Source organism: Ascaphus truei, chromosome 8 (assembly GCF_040206685.1).
Source record: "Ascaphus truei isolate aAscTru1 chromosome 8, aAscTru1.hap1, whole genome shotgun sequence".
Classification (NCBI taxonomy): Eukaryota; Metazoa; Chordata; class Amphibia; order Anura; family Ascaphidae; genus Ascaphus; species Ascaphus truei.
In genome coordinates, this window is record NC_134490.1 from 28641803 (window position 1) to 28658238 (window position 16436).

A 16436-nucleotide genomic window follows, 5' to 3' on the forward strand; every position below is an offset into this window, starting at 1 on the left:
CTTTTAGTCTCATTGTCCTATTAAATTGAGTTACACTACTACCTTTTTTAGCTTTGTTACTCAAAAATCCAACGGCTTCAAACAATGATGCCCCACTGCAGTACTCCAACGGTGTGATTTCCATTGAACATTCAAGTGGTGATGGGCACAACCGATCTTGCACAACACAACTCGCACGGAGACAGATCGCTAGACTGATAAGGTTCTTGTAAAGGGAATTATTTCATGTATGTCTAATTAATCAATGGGATTACCGCTCTATTGTTAAACACCCAACGTCTGCCAAGGAAAACTATGAGGTATGGATTTTCTTGCTGCTATGCAAGTCTTTAAACAATGTTTTGTGACGTTTTGTTTGCTTATACTGTGTGCTCAGCTGTGAATTTGCTATATTGTTCTGCCACATATTTTCATTTGCTTGGCCCAACATACACAGATTGTGTCGTATATAAACAGCCCTCTTGGCATTCAACAAAATTCATTCTTGATAAATAATGGTCGTCTCTAATGAGATTAAAACACGAAACACTGTTAAATTAATATGTTTACTTTCTAGTTCGTAGCCCAGAGCACTAAAGTGTTTTTATATATGGAATAATGTTTAACATATCCAAAACATTTTTTTTACATTTAAACTTTTCACTTTCCTGTGTGCCTAAAAACTGAGGTCTAAATGTTTCTTATGCATCATACAAATGTGCATCATACAAATGTGTATCTGGTCTGTTTGGAAATTCGTTCCCACACAGTGTGAGGCTTTTAAAGGAGCAGTGCCACATTTACAGGAGTGTTTATTCACACGAGTGTCAATGTCTGTAGGGTGATAAACACTATACAAAAACACCATGCCAGAAAAGCAGCAAATCTGTGCTGATCACCCTTTTATCTATTATTTATTTATTTTCCCATCAGGCACCGGCAAAGTGTGTGTGTGCACACATATATACTGTACACACTAGCATTTTGCTCAGCATTTTCTTCTACTCCACACACCCTTTGGAAATGCATATCCTTTTGCCCGTACCTGAAAATACTGCAGCTTTTCTATTTATTGTACAAATGCATAGTAATAAATCGCTCTAAACCACATTAAAATGCAACATTTATTATCATTTTCATGATGACAGCAATCAACATTTTAGCAAAAACAAAAAATTTGTGAAGTTAAAAATGTCGGATTGCAAAAGATTTAAAATGTATATATTTTAAAAAAAATGTAATGGCATAGTACCAGAAAATACTTCATTGAAACCCCTACTGCATGGCTGGAATTATATACTCGTGCTTAATATATGTTCACGTTTTAGAAAAGGTTATAACAATGTTTTGTAATGCCAATTTGAAAGAAGCACACTGTGAAATCACACTGCAACCGGGTGCTTAACATGTTGTTTAAGGGATGGGAGAAATAATATATGGTGAAATAATTTAAACATAAAAGACAAACCAAAAACAGAACAAGTAAAGCTGTAGCATACAAGACACCATCATTACAGTATCCCCTCAGGTTATACAGTAAATATTAATCTCAGTAAAGTGCATCTTTTGAAAGACTTGTCTAGTGAAATAGCATTTTTTTTGTTTAAATATAAAACACTTAACACAAGACGTGCAATAACAAAAAAGTAAATCATCATAGTGAAAATGTTTGCTTTTTTAAAAACTACCTTTTAACTTTGAACGACTGATTTTCATTAAAAGGATTAAAAGCTGTCCAATAAAGTAGTATTCACATTATTCAATAACATGTAACATGTGCTTCCGCTGCTTGGCAAATCTTTTAGTTTTGGGAACAGGGCAAAATAAATGCATTGCAAGTAAAACCTTTTTCTTCGTGGTAATACCACTGCCTGTGTATAACCACTTCTAGATTTTTGGAAGCTTTGGCGCGCTGACAACAGGATTTGCTTCTAGCAGACATCTCCGTCCCGCGGTCTTGTAATCGTACGTACAGTTGTGAGTTTCTGCGTAGCGGTGAGTTGCACAAGTGTTGTTTCCGCATCTGTAACAGAAGGCAAATCATTTGGATTCAGACAACGCTCTCAAACAATACAGTACTCAAGGAAAACCATTTTTAAAGGGTGTCAGGATCGGGCTTAGGCCCTGCCCCCATGATACATCCCGTGACATCACGGGTGGCGTGTGTCCGCCTCAACCGGCGTGCAGGCGCCTCACCGCCTGGAGGGGAGACCCATCAAGTCCGGATTCCAGGTCCCGCCTCCGTGACGACACGGACAGCGCGTGTCACGCGCCACCAATGCGCAGCCACAGGCAATCAACGGGTTACTACCTTCATCAGCTGTTCCACACCTGTAGTGCATCCCTCCCCAGACTATCAAATTACATCTTCTGTCTAACTACTTATTGCCCACACCCTCCTGCTTCTTCTCCTTTGGCTGCTTGTGCTCAATATACTCAGCCAGCCCTCTGGCAAACTGGCTGAGCATAAATCCTGTTAACGTATTGTGTGCTTACCTCAAAGCTTCCTGCTGCCCTGCCTATTCTTGTTTGTTTCCTATTTTTGACCACAGCTTGTACCTGGACCTCTGCCTTCTCTGACCCCTTGACCAGGGCAACGAATAACGACAATTCTACTCTCTCTCCCTTGACCACGGCTCCGGATTACGACGATGCTACATTCTCCATACCTAGACCATGGCGAGTATTACTACCACCCAGACCTCTCCTACCCTGACTCGGCTACTCAACCATTACTCTGCACTCCGGACGCGGCCACAGGTGGGTGGCTACTAACATCCCCACCTCAGCCTCGCGGTCTCGTCCAGTTTGTGGTGAGCGCTTGTTACACAGGGTGGATCCTGAGTTTACGACATACATAATATACTGGTGTTAAGCGCTACGGCCATGTATGTTGCAATACCGAGAGATATGCATACACACATACATAAACTGGAGATTACAAAATGTTAAATTTACACTCAAGATTAATTTATCATTAAAGCAGTCTGTGCCGATTGCCTTTTTTGTTTATATATTTTTATAGTCACTTCTCATTGTCCTTTCAGGTGATGTGTTCACTTTTAAACTATGATGTTTTGTTCAGGAGATATGAACAGTTGAAAGATGAAATGTCTGGTAGGTCAAAATGGATGTCTCCCGAGAAACCAGTGAAGTCTAAGGTTTCCAAAGTAACCCCAGATGTTAGCGATGAAGAAAACAATTATTTTGAACACTAAAATAAGAGTGAGCAGGACATGCTCAGGGAGCTAGATACTACAGCAGTGGATTGATGCTCTAAAATGGTTACGAACTGTTGTATTGGGAAGTATCACTTATTAGCTGAAGTATGCTATCACATGTGCTTTAAGTAAGCAGGGCTCTCTCTCTGTCACATGTTTGACCACTCATCAGCTTAAGTGTGCCATGGCATGTGCTTTGTGCTAGCAGAGCTCTCTCTCTCTCTGGCACATGTTTACCATATATAGAGTTTTTTACTGCAAAGGAAGTGACTATAAAAATATATAAACAAAAACTCATTAGTTTAAGTATGCTTTTGCTACAACACTCAGCACTGATAAGAGGAAGCCTAATACAAAATGCTATAAATAAGAGCCTAGGCTGGGGATCGTGCCAGAAGCTTCTCCATGGACCATGCAGGTGCCCTGGCCAAGAATTCCCCTTGCTCTCTCGGGATCAGACTAGACTGATTGGGGCTTCACCGGGTGTTTGGTGCGTTTTCCTATCTTATGCTGTTTAACTTTGCAAGCTGTAACTGAGAACATAACGGAAACTAAGTAAAATCCCTTTTTGATTACATCTCTAAGACTGTTTACAGACTCAGAGTGTGCAAGTTATTGGCTGAATCCAGAATCTTTGCATTACAACTGTAAATTAAACAGGATAAATATTATTTCTACAGACTGCATTTTAAATTGTGACAGTACCGTATTCATCCTTGGCTATATCAGTATTACAACAGACTGATAGTATACCAGAGGAGTACATGATAACCCTCAATCACTAGAATAATAACTATTTCATATAGCGATTTCCTCCAATGGGACTCAAAGCACTTCACAATTACAGTATAGTGTGTGGTACGATCTTACAATCTACGATTTTGGTGGCTGAGGCACAGGGAGATAAAGTGACTTTCCCAAAAGTCACAAGGAGCCAACACCGGGAATTGAACCAGGTTCCCCCGATTCTCTGTCATTGTTTACAGTCAGTGTCTTTACTCACTGAGACACTCCTCTCTGCAGTGATAAATTGGGAAATTGCCATCTTCTGTGCGGTTTAAATATACTACAATTTATACGTGGCCATTGGGACTGCAATATATTGACATGAGGATATCAGGACTGCAAATTCATCTTTATGATGCAATATAATTGATGCTCCCAGTTAGAGCCAGCAGTGAAGGGTGAAAATGACAAGTGTTTATTAGAACTACAAACCAAAAAGTTTGCCAGGAGGCAAATGTCCATGTAGTGAACAAGATGGAGTTTGTGAAATCAGATCTATGAAGCACTATATGGCAGTCCCTTATCTTTTGCTGCCAAAGGGGCGAGCACAAGCACCCCTGGCATTAAAAGGGGTAACGGGTATCACAACATACAATTAATCTACATCTCTCCAGGACAAATATGTCAACTAGAACTTTGTACTGAATGCAGATCAGCAGCGAAATGGCTTCACAAAAAGCAACCATTTCAGGGATCAGCCCCTATCCACAAAATATTACATAGCTTAGGAACGAAGATGTGAGATTATGGAACGTATAAGGAAGCACAGCTGCATGTACTCAAAGTATATTATCTGGAGATTAGGTACAAGCAAACCAAATTTATTTTCTCAGGTCTTCTTCCTTTACACTTCACTAGTCCCAGCTGAGGCTATTACGAGGGAGCATTAGCCAATAAAAAAGTTTGTTTGAGATGTAGGGGGAAAAAAATAAATAAAGGCTAAATTAACTGCCCAGTGTGAATGAGAAGATTTATTGTAATTTACAGCAATAATCACCTGCATTCATAGCTGGTTGCCAATCCAGTTTTCTTTCCGCAAACAAAACAGTGCTTTGCTGCTTTCTTTTTGTTTCGAATAGCAGATTTAACATGTGGGAAAAGAGGTGTTGATTCAACTGCGAAAGACCAAAAACACAAGACTTCAGATTTAACCAGGTTCATGTTAAAAAAATAAAATAATTATATACCTATACATTGGTCTCAGTGGTTTTAACCAGGGGTGGCCAACTGCAGTCCTCAAGGTCCACGAACGGGCCAGGTTTTAAGGATATCCCTGCTTTAGCACAGGTGGCTCCATAGTGGCTCAGTTGTTGACTGAGCCACCTGTGCTGAAGCAGGGATAGCCTTAAAAGCTGGCCTGTTGGTGGCCCTTGAGGACTGGAGTTGGCAACCTCTGTTCTAAACCTTTTCAAAACTATGACGTCAAAAAACACTGGAAACAGATATTGCTATAATTAGGTTAAAGCAATTCCTCCCCCCCCACCCCTCAAAAAAAAAAGGGTATGATTTTCTTCCATCTTATATGAACCAAGTGGTCACCTGTAACTGAACTGTGGCACTCAAAGCTACAGGGCCACCCCAAAAGATATTTACAAGAATTATTATCCAGGAAAACCAATATGACCACAGGGGACATCCTCACTCCGTTGTCTTTCGTGAGATGACATTGCAGCTTCTGATTAGGGGATCCGCAGCCCTCATTGGTACTGGCAAAATACGTTTAAAAAAATTGAACATCTCAGAAATTGTTGGGTCCCTGGACCGTTGTTGCGTTTCCGTTACAGGAACCTCCTGGTTCCTGTAAAGTGGAAAAAATGTATACTTTGTTTGTGGGAGGGGGCAGATTGCTTTAAAGCTGCAGTTCAGTCTTTTTTTTTTTTTTAATTCAATAGTTTCATGTGGGCAATCTCTAATTACCTAAAGAACTGTATAGCTGCCAGTCAAATCGTTCTCCATGTATTGATCGGCAAAATTTGGCGACATCTTTAGATATGGCATATGTTTTTCATCTGCTTCTGTCAGTCAGTGGAAGCTCATGAATATTCATGAGTCTCCCAGTGACGTGTGCAAGAGGGAGGGCAGGGCTGACAAAGGGGTGTGCCAGGGCTTGTGACAAGACATGAAGGGGCAGTGCCTTAGCAAATGGTTGTTAAAATAGAATACAAGAAAATTGGTCTTTCAAAGTTGTTTTTTTAAAAACAGAAAATGCTAAAAGTATTTTTTCTTACTACAGAACTGATTTATTAAAAAAAAACACACATGCAGGATATTGACTGAACTGCAGCTTTAACATAGTTATATCAATATCAGTATGCACAGACTGCATTAACTTATTTGTAAAGGTATATCAAAATGTAATAATCTGAGTGAAAAAGGGGGGAGAGGGTGTCTGTTGCTTAGAACAGGGGTGCGGCGGTTACAGAGGCCCCTTGCTCTTCCCGAAGGCATTTAAATTAAATGCCGGGGGAGCAGCGAAGGCCTCTGTAACTTCCCTTACCTTGGCACCGGCGGCTTCTGGTGACGCGTCACTATGGCAAATTACACCGTGGGGTCGCATGACGTCAGAACGCCGGAGGCAAGTTAAGGGTGGGGGGGTGGCGCAGGGGGAAAAATGTACGCTCCCCTGTCTTAGAATGTGTTTTTCAGCAGCAGGGGATCTCGTTTCAATGGGGGGAAAACATACGTTTAAAAAAAACTAAAGGGACATCACAGATGATTTTTAATATTAATGTTTAAAAGAAGCAATTCATGCACTAAAACACATTATTTATGTATTATTTTCTAACAGCCAGACTCCGGAGCTGAACCCCATTAATTTCGGCTCCAGGGACCCCCTGCTTCCTGAGATAGACTTCTAAACTGTGCCGGTATCTCATCAAAGTTTAAAGCTCCTGCGTCACCAATAAGAAGACGAACCTGATCTCTATCCATGATATGTCTGTAAATTGAATGTATTACCACTGTTCATTAAATGCAACCATATATTATCACCACTCTTTGCCCAGGACATACTTGAAAACGAGAGGTAACGCAATGTATTTCTTCCTGGTAAAACATTTGTATAAATTAAAATGATAAAAAAAAGGGCACTGAAGCTTTGAAACTATTATGTGAACCCTGCGTGCCGAGCGGCTAAAGCCACCACCATATGGAGGCATCTCGGGAAGTAGGGGGTCCACGAAACTGACATTTATAGGTTTCAGCTATAGAGACTACCTGCTTGAAACTGGTTAAAAAAAAAAAAGTCTCCCAAAAAATTGCCAGCTTCGATTAGCTCTTTAAAATGAACTTCCTTACCGTTGCCATTTCCAGTAGCTGCATTGTTCCCCTTCACGCCAAGCCCATGGGGAGACTTAAAAAGATGGGGGGAAAAAGTTAAAAGGGCCAATGATAAACTTTTTTTTTATTATTATTATCTTTCAGCCAGAAGAGGGGGGCATATGAAACGTGATCCTAAAAATTGTACATACTTGAAAATTAGCAAAATTTCGCAAGAGAAAACTCGCACCAGGTTTGTGATTTGCTCATTTTTGTCCCGCAATTTTTTTTTTAATGAAAAAGCCAATCAAATGTCAATGTCTGGATAGGATGGTTTTAACATTCCATATATCAAAATGAAGAGGACTTGAAAGCAGTAATGTGGATCAGTCTTTTAAAACTGGAAAATTATTTGTCAGCAACTGATTTGTTTTATAGTCTCATCTTCAAAGCGCTTAAGATTTTAGATAACTTACAGGGAAAATGATTATTTGCGGTTAACTAGCAAACAAACCTTAGATTAAACATAAATGGCTATTTCACGAAACACCTTGTGCCAGAAAACACATTATTAAGAAGTACAGGAGAAGAGAGATTCCAGGTCAGAAGACCCCTTACAAAGCCCATTACCTCGAATAGACCATATTTACGGAAGGGGAATTATGGAATCGTACAGCCAAAGGTCTTTCAAAGCGCCAAGATAATATACTACAGGGGTAGGCAATGACAGTTCTCAAGGGCCACCAGCAGGACAGGTTTTCAGGCTATCCCTGCGTCAGCACAGGTGGCTCAATAAACGACAGCCACCTGTGCTGAAGCAGGGATATCCCGAAAACCTGACATGCTGGTAGCCCTTGTGGACTGGCATTGCCCACCCGCTGCATTACTAGTGCCCCAAAGATTTGTTGCTGATGGTTCATATTTTTCATTAGCTCACAGAGTTAGAAATGTGGATAACGGCAGAAATGTTAAACTTTAACATACGAGTCGAGTACGTGCTTTTACAGTTACTAGATTTTAAAAATACACACCATAAACCACAAATAAATGTATCTGGCAAGAGACCATAAAGGAAAGCTTGAAAATAAACATTGATATGTACAGCCAAGTTCTTGTTCTCAATCTACTTACTAGCCGTAATCACAACTTGATTACACAAAATGTAAAAAGCAAGAGAATAAAAATGTAATTTATGCCCGTGCCTGTTGTCTTCATTTGTTACTTTTTTAAATATTTAAAAACATGTGGCAGTTTGGTTTTAATTGTCGCTTTGGGGATTGAAAATGCAGAGCTCTAAATTATTAAGCAGAACAGACGTCACTACTGAACGCCACCATAATGTAGATACTTACAATAAAGAATTCAGCTGTTTCATTTGTGGGTGGTATTTTCTTAAAGCTCTCTTCCTGAAGGTGCTGAAGGCTGCTCTGTAGTGCAATGGCAGAGCTTCGGAGCCTGCCCGGGTTACTAGAACTCTGCAAACTGTCCCTGCTTGTGCTTCGGGCCAGCGAAGCAAAAAATCCCAAATTGTTTAGAGAGCCCACAGGCTCTTTGGAAGCCTTATTAACCACCTCTGTCATATCCCTAGCCTCCATTTTAGAAATGACATCGGATCGTTTTCCCGGCGAGTCGACTTTTACGCCTCGAAATCTAGTAGTCCTGGAAAACGAAGAATCGGCCATGTTACGAACCTCTAGTGAACGGAACATGTTTTGTGAAGCAGCAGGCCTTAAGCTTCCCATTTCAAAGCATTTGGGTTGTCGTTGAGGTTTGGAGAATGAGTTGTGTGTCATCTGTGAAGAGTAATGGAGAGGCGAGAGAAGTTTGCTCCGTGGAGGACTTAATTCATTGGTGTTAATGCCAGTCTCCATCGCTTCAGAGTTCAAAGCTTTTGAAACAGTTTTATGGTGGGTCTCAATGGTTGGGCACTCTTTGCTTCCATCTGTCAGTCCAAATTCTGGCTTCGCCTTTCCAAAGCTACATAACTCCCCATACGGTTCAGCAGGTCCTACTTCAGTTAACAAGGCAAAAGAATCAGTTATCGACTTAGGATTTTCTTCGGATGCGTGCAACTTCAAATTCTGGTGCAAGATGGCATCACTCTCCTTTGTCAACACATCTGCTTTGTTGTGTAAAAGTGCAACAGGAGGGAAGACTTTATTTTTAGGGGGTCTTGCACTTTCCAATTCTACACGGGAAATTTTGGGTGGTAAACTAATACTATTAAGTGAGGGAGACAATGCAGAATTTTCCCACGTGTCCTCTTCATTTAGATAGTCCGCAGTTATGGAGGGAATTGTTCTAGCAGCAGTGAGGGTAGAAAGTGCATTATGGGAAGACTCAGAGGGATGTGGATTCCCAGGAGGTAGGCAAGACTGGCCAATGTGGGGAAGAACTCTTAAAAGCCTGTGACGAGCAGATGCCATTGAGCCACTTGAAGGCCGCGGAACCATAGGGGGCCTTGGTTTCAACTTTGAAGTTTTCTTAGGCTGTCAAAACAAAATGACACAAATTAATAACAATAATACTTCCTGTAGTTAGTAATATAACTGCTCGTTTAGGGGGAAGATCCACAAAATGCAGCTAGTATGCTATTGCAGGGGTGGCCAACTCATGACTGAGCCACCTGTGCTGAAGCAGGGATATCCTGAAAACCTGACCTGTTTTGGTGGCCATTGAGGACTGGAGTTGGCCAGCTCTGTGCTTTTGGCTCAATCGTGCTTATGCGAATCTTCCCCATAATGTAATTACTATAATAAAATCAAAGAGGTAAGCAAATGTTTTAGTGTTTACTGCTGATGAAAAATTGCAGAGAGAACCTTAATGTTTACTATCCTTGCAATGCAAAATTAATCAGGCATAAAAACACTGGAGGTGATTTTGATATTCACGACGTAGCTAAAAAGACCATGGAAATTGCCTTAAGCTCTTTTATAGACTGGAAGATTTCTGACTTCTTCAGTAAACAATCCCTTTAATTGCCTGAAGTTGAGTAAAACTGGGTGAATTGCATGCATTTTTTTGTTTTACAAGACTGTAAAAAGTATCAACATTTAAAAGTAGTAAAAAAAATAAATAAGAGCTCTACCTCCAAATTACTACTTTGAACACATAAGCCAGTAAGGCTGGAAAATCCTTTATCCAGTCAAATATCAACTTTGTGTGAAGAAAGATATACTAGGGACCCCGACTCACTGTAGGTTACATGAATAAACATAAAAATACCCCCCCGTGAGCACATTCACATGTCTCAGAGGTGTCTGAAACGTTGCTTTTCACCATGATCTCTTAGCATACAATGCTTCCACTGTAGCAAGGGATTCTGGGAAACAATATGCAATTGAGCACACAGTGTTAGCTTTTGCTTCTTATCCATTTTAATATGAACAACACCTATAAGCTTATGCCGGCCGTATTATACAGCTTTTCAGCACGTGATGTGCTCTGGCATTCCCCGGTTTACACAATAGTGTATCTTAAAAAATGAGGCGTACATTTAAATTCCTACATATTTTAACAAAGAAGCAAAACACTAACATTGAAAACAATTCACTTTAAGAGTTGAAGACGTCTTGGGTGTTACATTTCCAACACAACTCTATTTATTACTGTGGGGTGAGAAATGTTACGAGTCCATAATGTCTATAACACCTTTTTACTGAGGTTCATATTCTCCATCTTGGATTTCAACAACTTCATTTTGTTCATAGTGATGGAATTCTCCATTATCTGTTGGCCAGATGCAGAAGCCTCAGTTTCATCATCATCGTCGGCATACAAGTTATAAACCGAACCTCCGCTACAAAGACAACAAAGCTTCACTTTACTAGTTATGTATAAGCTCATACAATAAAGAACAGCTATTATGCTATGCTAAGACTAAGGGGCACATACATCATGTGCCGGTATGTGTTATCACAGCCATTGTGGAATCAACTCCCATTGACTTGAATAGGATTGAACACATACTGGCACGGTAACCTGTATTGGCACTTCATACATGTGATCCTAAATTCATTATATACTATAGATACAAGACAGCTCCAAATTATACTTCCTGAATGCATTAGTACGGCAATAAGTTACGAGAACAGGTCCTTCCATCTTTTAAAGTAATCCACTAAGTGCCAAAATAATTAACATTCAATACATTTTGTCTTTATGCACATATATAATTGTCCTCTAACCCAGCGGTGCGCAAAGTGGGGGGAACGCCCCCATGAGACTCGCTGCGGGTGGCGTGGGGTTTACAGAGTCACCCCTACGCTTCCCAAATACATTTAATTTAATGCCGGGGGAACTACAGGGCCTCTGTAAACTTCGACTTACCTTGTTTCAGACACTCCTGGTCACGCGTCGCCATGGCGGGGTCATGCGACGTTGCGTTGCTGTGGCAACATGACAGGATGCCTGAAGCAAGGTAAGCAGTTGGGCGGGGCAGGGGGGGGGGGGAGCAGGGCGCGAGGAGACGAAGACTGACAGCAGGGGAAAAAAAATCGATTGCGCACCCACAGGCAGAGGGGAGGGAGAAGTACGTTAATGGTGCTACTTTATAGCATATTAAATAAGGTACTATGAATTAAGCAGATTTCTGCTGTAAAGTAGCTTCCATGTGCCGAAGTACATTTTAAGTCCCATTTATTTGGAGGATTCACAGCAGATGAATAGTGCATTAGATCTTTAATTGACAACACAGTGGTTTATTGTCCAATCACTACTTTTGTAGACACACACAAACACACACAATTCCAAACAATTAGATTTGTATTAAAGCAGCAGTTCAAGCAATATCCTACATGTTTTTTTTTAATAAAGCAGTTCTGTACTATGAGAAAATACTTGTAGCATTAAACAAAAAATGTTTTAAAGACATTTTTAATGTTTCTAATGTAGGAAGCATTTCCAAAGTGACAGCCTCCTTACCCTTCTGATAGGCTCTGGCACTTAAGCCCCGCCCTCTCTCTAGCAGTGCACCAATTGTATCTAGTAACTGCCCAGTCAATCATATTCCAGGAACTACATTGCCCAAAATGCTGTGCAAGAACTGAATTAAATAGCCCTGAGCAAGCTATCGATCACAGGAGAACAGATCGATCTGCAGCTTAGCTAATCACTTGTCAGTGTGCAGATTGTATTAATGCACATATTGAATGGGGGAACATTAAAAAAAAAAATATATATATATTTTTTTAAACGGCAGCTTTAATAGGATAGTGATTCCTGCAACGCAAAGTGAAGTAAGGACAGGGACCTTGGTTAAATGTAGTCAAATGACACCTTTAAAAACAAAAACACACACATTTATATTTGACAAGTTGCAAATAAGTGAAAACCGTTTCAAAAGGTAATGGGACATTTCAAAGGAAACAAGTTCAAATAAGTACTGTAGTTCAAATATTTTTTTTTACCTACTACATTGCAGTGTCTCTAACACTTAAGAAGGCGGAAAGATTGCAGCTCCCCGTACCTTTCCGGGTTATGCGATCACTAGGGTGGCCATCCCATGACCGCCATCTGCCACGGACATCAGAAACGGAAGAGGTGGTCTTACATAGTCGAATTCCTATGGGGCCTCTGAATGGGGACGTTTTTGTCAATCAAGTGTTATCTTTACCCTTATCTCACCTGTTCTTATCAGAGAGCCAAAAAGGAGGTGGGGGGAGGCTCACACGAAAGGGAGCAAAAATCAAACCCACCCCAAGTGTAACATTAATAAATAAATGTAATATACTTATAAGGCATCATATTTAGGTTAAATAGGTATCAATTATCCAGATGAGACCTCTTAAACATGTCACTGGAAGGAGTTCACTTTGGTCCTAGAAGGGATTGCCCCTTTAAAGATACCACATAGGTCTGTAATTGAGTTCTGCACATCACACGAAACAGATCAGGAACTAGGCTTTTCAACAAGACCAATACAGCCATTGCCAAAGGTAACTATTTCACTAGAACAAAAAAGCATTAGCGGTGTAGTACCACCCATCTGATTGTCAAGCAACAGTGATGAAACGGAACACCTGCTTTTATTTGAAGAGGAGTCCAGCATCCTATAACTTTCGAAAGCCCGTAAAGACTGAACCCACAGAAAATTGTAGAGATACTTAAATGTAACTACAATAAGATACACTGCAAACATGGAGAGCAAAGAAAGGTTAGACAGGAAAACAAGCTGTTTATAGTACGCGCCGGGTGGTGAATATAATATAATAGATAAGAAACTCACATTTGAGACATGAAAAAGAAGACACCATAGAGTTATATAGTGAAACGGAAATATTAGAAGACAAGCAGCTACAGTTTATTGCAGAGGATTAATAACTGAAGATACATATGATGATATTGCTCTTCTGTTTCTGATTACCGCTGAAGTCACGTAGCCAATGAGTTATATATTATGTTTGCAGGGTGGATTGCGGTCTCAAATAAGTATCGGGAACAATTTAGGAGTAAACACACTGGATCTGCTACAAATATCCTGGTGCAGGTCTTAAACGGAGAAATCCCTTCTTGGACCAGAGTATTAATGGAAGCGACATGTTTAAAGGGGTTACACCTGGGTGACTGGATTTAAAAAAACCCCAGCAAAGTCCAACAGGGATAAGTATTTCAAAATGTGTGTTCGTTTATAAACAGGGAGAGAACAGGCAAAAAAAAAGTAGGTGTAAATAATATTGTGAACATACCAATGATGGTACGGTAAATTCCATTGAAAGCAAGGACACACTCCGGATAAGATATACGGTCCGATGGCACCCGGGTTACTCTGAGTCGCGCTTGATCAGTTGTGGGTGAGAGAAAGGTCAAGCCCATTATGTGGGAGAAAGAATATACATAGCATAATCCCGATTCAAAAATATTTAATGCAAATAAAACAGGGCACAAGGAAGCGCACTCACGGATTCCCCGATCTTTAAAGTGTAAAATAGAACGTCTTCAGATCCCGCAGTCGCCAAGGCTGAGTCAGCTGGAAGTCCGGTGTGGATGCCGGTATGAGGTTGGTTTTCTCTGTTGCGTTTCAGGACACGCCTCCCACGTTGATGATGTGGCAGCCAGCTGATTGTCAGGCTAGCGTCCCTCTGTGCTACAGTCCCCCAATTCCAATGCAGATTAACCGGGGAATCTGTGAGTGCGATTCCTTGTGTCTGTTTTATTTGCTTTAAATCTTTTTGGATCAGGATTACACTATGTATAGTCTCTTTTCTCCGACATAATGGGCTCGAACTTCCTTACCAACAACTCATCAAAAGCCTCAGAGTAACCTCCTTCGTGCCATCGGACTGCACATTGGGTCCTTGCATTCAATATTGGTACAGCTCAACCCCGTTATAGTGCGATCCGCTACAACGCGGATCCGCTTATAATGCGGTGTAAGCGTGGCTCCCGTATAAAAAATTTTTTTTTGGCCAAACTGCCAGGATTTGCCGAGAGTAATGTCCGGACGGAAACACACACTGTGGGGGAGGGGGGGGGGGAGCTGCCGCTGTGACGCTGGCTTCAGGCAGAGCTGGGAAAGTTATCCCAGTTCTCCCCCTTTGGCGGACGCAGAATCCCTGATCGCTGCGGCAATTTATTTATTTTTAAATTGCGATCCCGGTTATGACGCGATCTCATTCTGTGGCCCCCAAGCACTGCGTTATAACGGGGTTTAGCTGTATTTCCACAATATAAATTTACACCTACTTTTTTGTCTGTTTGCTCTCTCATTAATTATGGACATTTCTCCCTGAGGAATTGTGCCAAATAATTATTTTGCGAACATCTTTGCTATGGATTTGGAAAATCTGTGAGTTTTCTGGGCAGCAGGAATGAATATCAAATCACACGATTGTTTTTTTACCTGGGAGACTTTACAAGTGACTTTCTGCTTATAGAAAATGATGCAGCGCACCGCGATCCAAAAGAAGAACAGGTCTGGCCAAAAATAGAAGATCTTTATTGAAGTATCATAAAATCAAGGGATGCAACCCTTCTACGCGTTTCGTGCATAGCACTTTATCAAGAGGACTTCTTGATAAAGTGCTATGCACGAAACGCGTAGAAGGGTTGCATCCCTTGATTTTATGATACTTCAATAAAGATCTTCTATTTTTGGCCAGACCTGTTCTTCTTTTGGATCGCGGTGCGCTGCATCATTTTCTACATTGCTGGACATTACTCTCTACAGCAGCACGCGATGGAGGGGATACTCTGGTGAAAGCAGTAATACAGTGAGTACACAGGGCCAGCCCAATGAGGTAGAGGAGGCTGTCTTTGGACTGCCTACCCCTACCTTCAGGGTATCTGGTGCCCCAATTTGTTGATACTCAAATGTATGCATTTTATTATTCAATATCCAGATTGTATTCCCCTCCTTCCTGTGTACAGGACACTTTTGAGCACCTTACCTCACCTCAGACTTTCTGCTTATAGTCCATGTTTTTCCAAGATATTTTGTATATACATTTGATGTAACTTCACTTTGATTTATTTCACTAGGTGGCACTATACATTCAATTAGACACAGTCATTTATTAGGCGAGCGCTGGATTTGTGTTATTTTGCTACATGGTTTATAAAACAGACACACTAAAGTCCATGAAATCAGGGCAAATAACAGGATGTTACATAAATCAGCAACGTCTTATTCATGAAGCGAACTATATGGAAAAATAAAAGCCATACTAGCACTCATTAGCAAAGGGTTAATGTCCCGTTATTTGAGGATAACCTGAAGTTATTTAAGGTTTACTTTTATTCTCAGCCAGACACGGAAACAGGGCTTTTGGAGGAGAAGAGAGTGAAATCATGGAGGTAAAGAACACTAGGTTATTCAAATCATACCTAAATCCGGCGTTGCTTCCATCTAGACACTAATAGGGCTTTGCCTATAACATTTGCCCTATTTTACTGTCTAAATGCAAAGTTTAGGAATATCCTATATAAAGTAACTTTTTTGGTGTTGAGATTAACAGAGTTTGGCGAGTAGGGGACGCATACTAGCGACTTATTCGCATCTTTTTCCTTAACGGCCGTTCTTTATGCTAGCCTTCTAACGTGGTGTTAACGTTACATGTTTGTTAAAGCTGTACTAGCTAAAGATCGTAACAGTAGCGGAGGTTAACTCAACGTTAAAATAGTCATAAGGAGTCTGGGCCATAGTGAGCCGACAGGAGAGGGGGGTTGATTTTGTTCTAGTTCCTCCTTAATTCT

The 16436-nt window shown here is 40.7% G+C and overlaps 1 protein-coding gene across 4 annotated transcripts in view; it reads right to left on the reverse strand.

Moving 5' to 3' along the window:
• Positions 1 to 1406: 1406 nt before the first annotated feature.
• The window catches only part of ZFAND4 (zinc finger AN1-type containing 4), a 33182-nt gene continuing 18152 nt past the window's right edge, over positions 1407 to 16436 (reverse strand). For 3 of the 4 annotated variants that reach the window (XM_075611031.1, XM_075611027.1, XM_075611030.1), the window contains 5 exons: positions 10896 to 11043; positions 8597 to 9733; positions 7284 to 7338; positions 4984 to 5101; positions 1407 to 2002 (listed from right to left, as the gene is read on the reverse strand). In XM_075611031.1, coding sequence (XP_075467146.1) covers positions 1867 to 2002; positions 4984 to 5101; positions 7284 to 7338; positions 8597 to 9733; positions 10896 to 11043 — 1594 coding nt within the window. In that variant the 3' untranslated portion in view covers positions 1407 to 1866. The remainder of the gene's footprint in view (positions 2003 to 4983; positions 5102 to 7283; positions 7339 to 8596; positions 9734 to 10895; positions 11044 to 16436) is intronic. The other variant, XM_075611028.1, reaches the window with a different exon arrangement.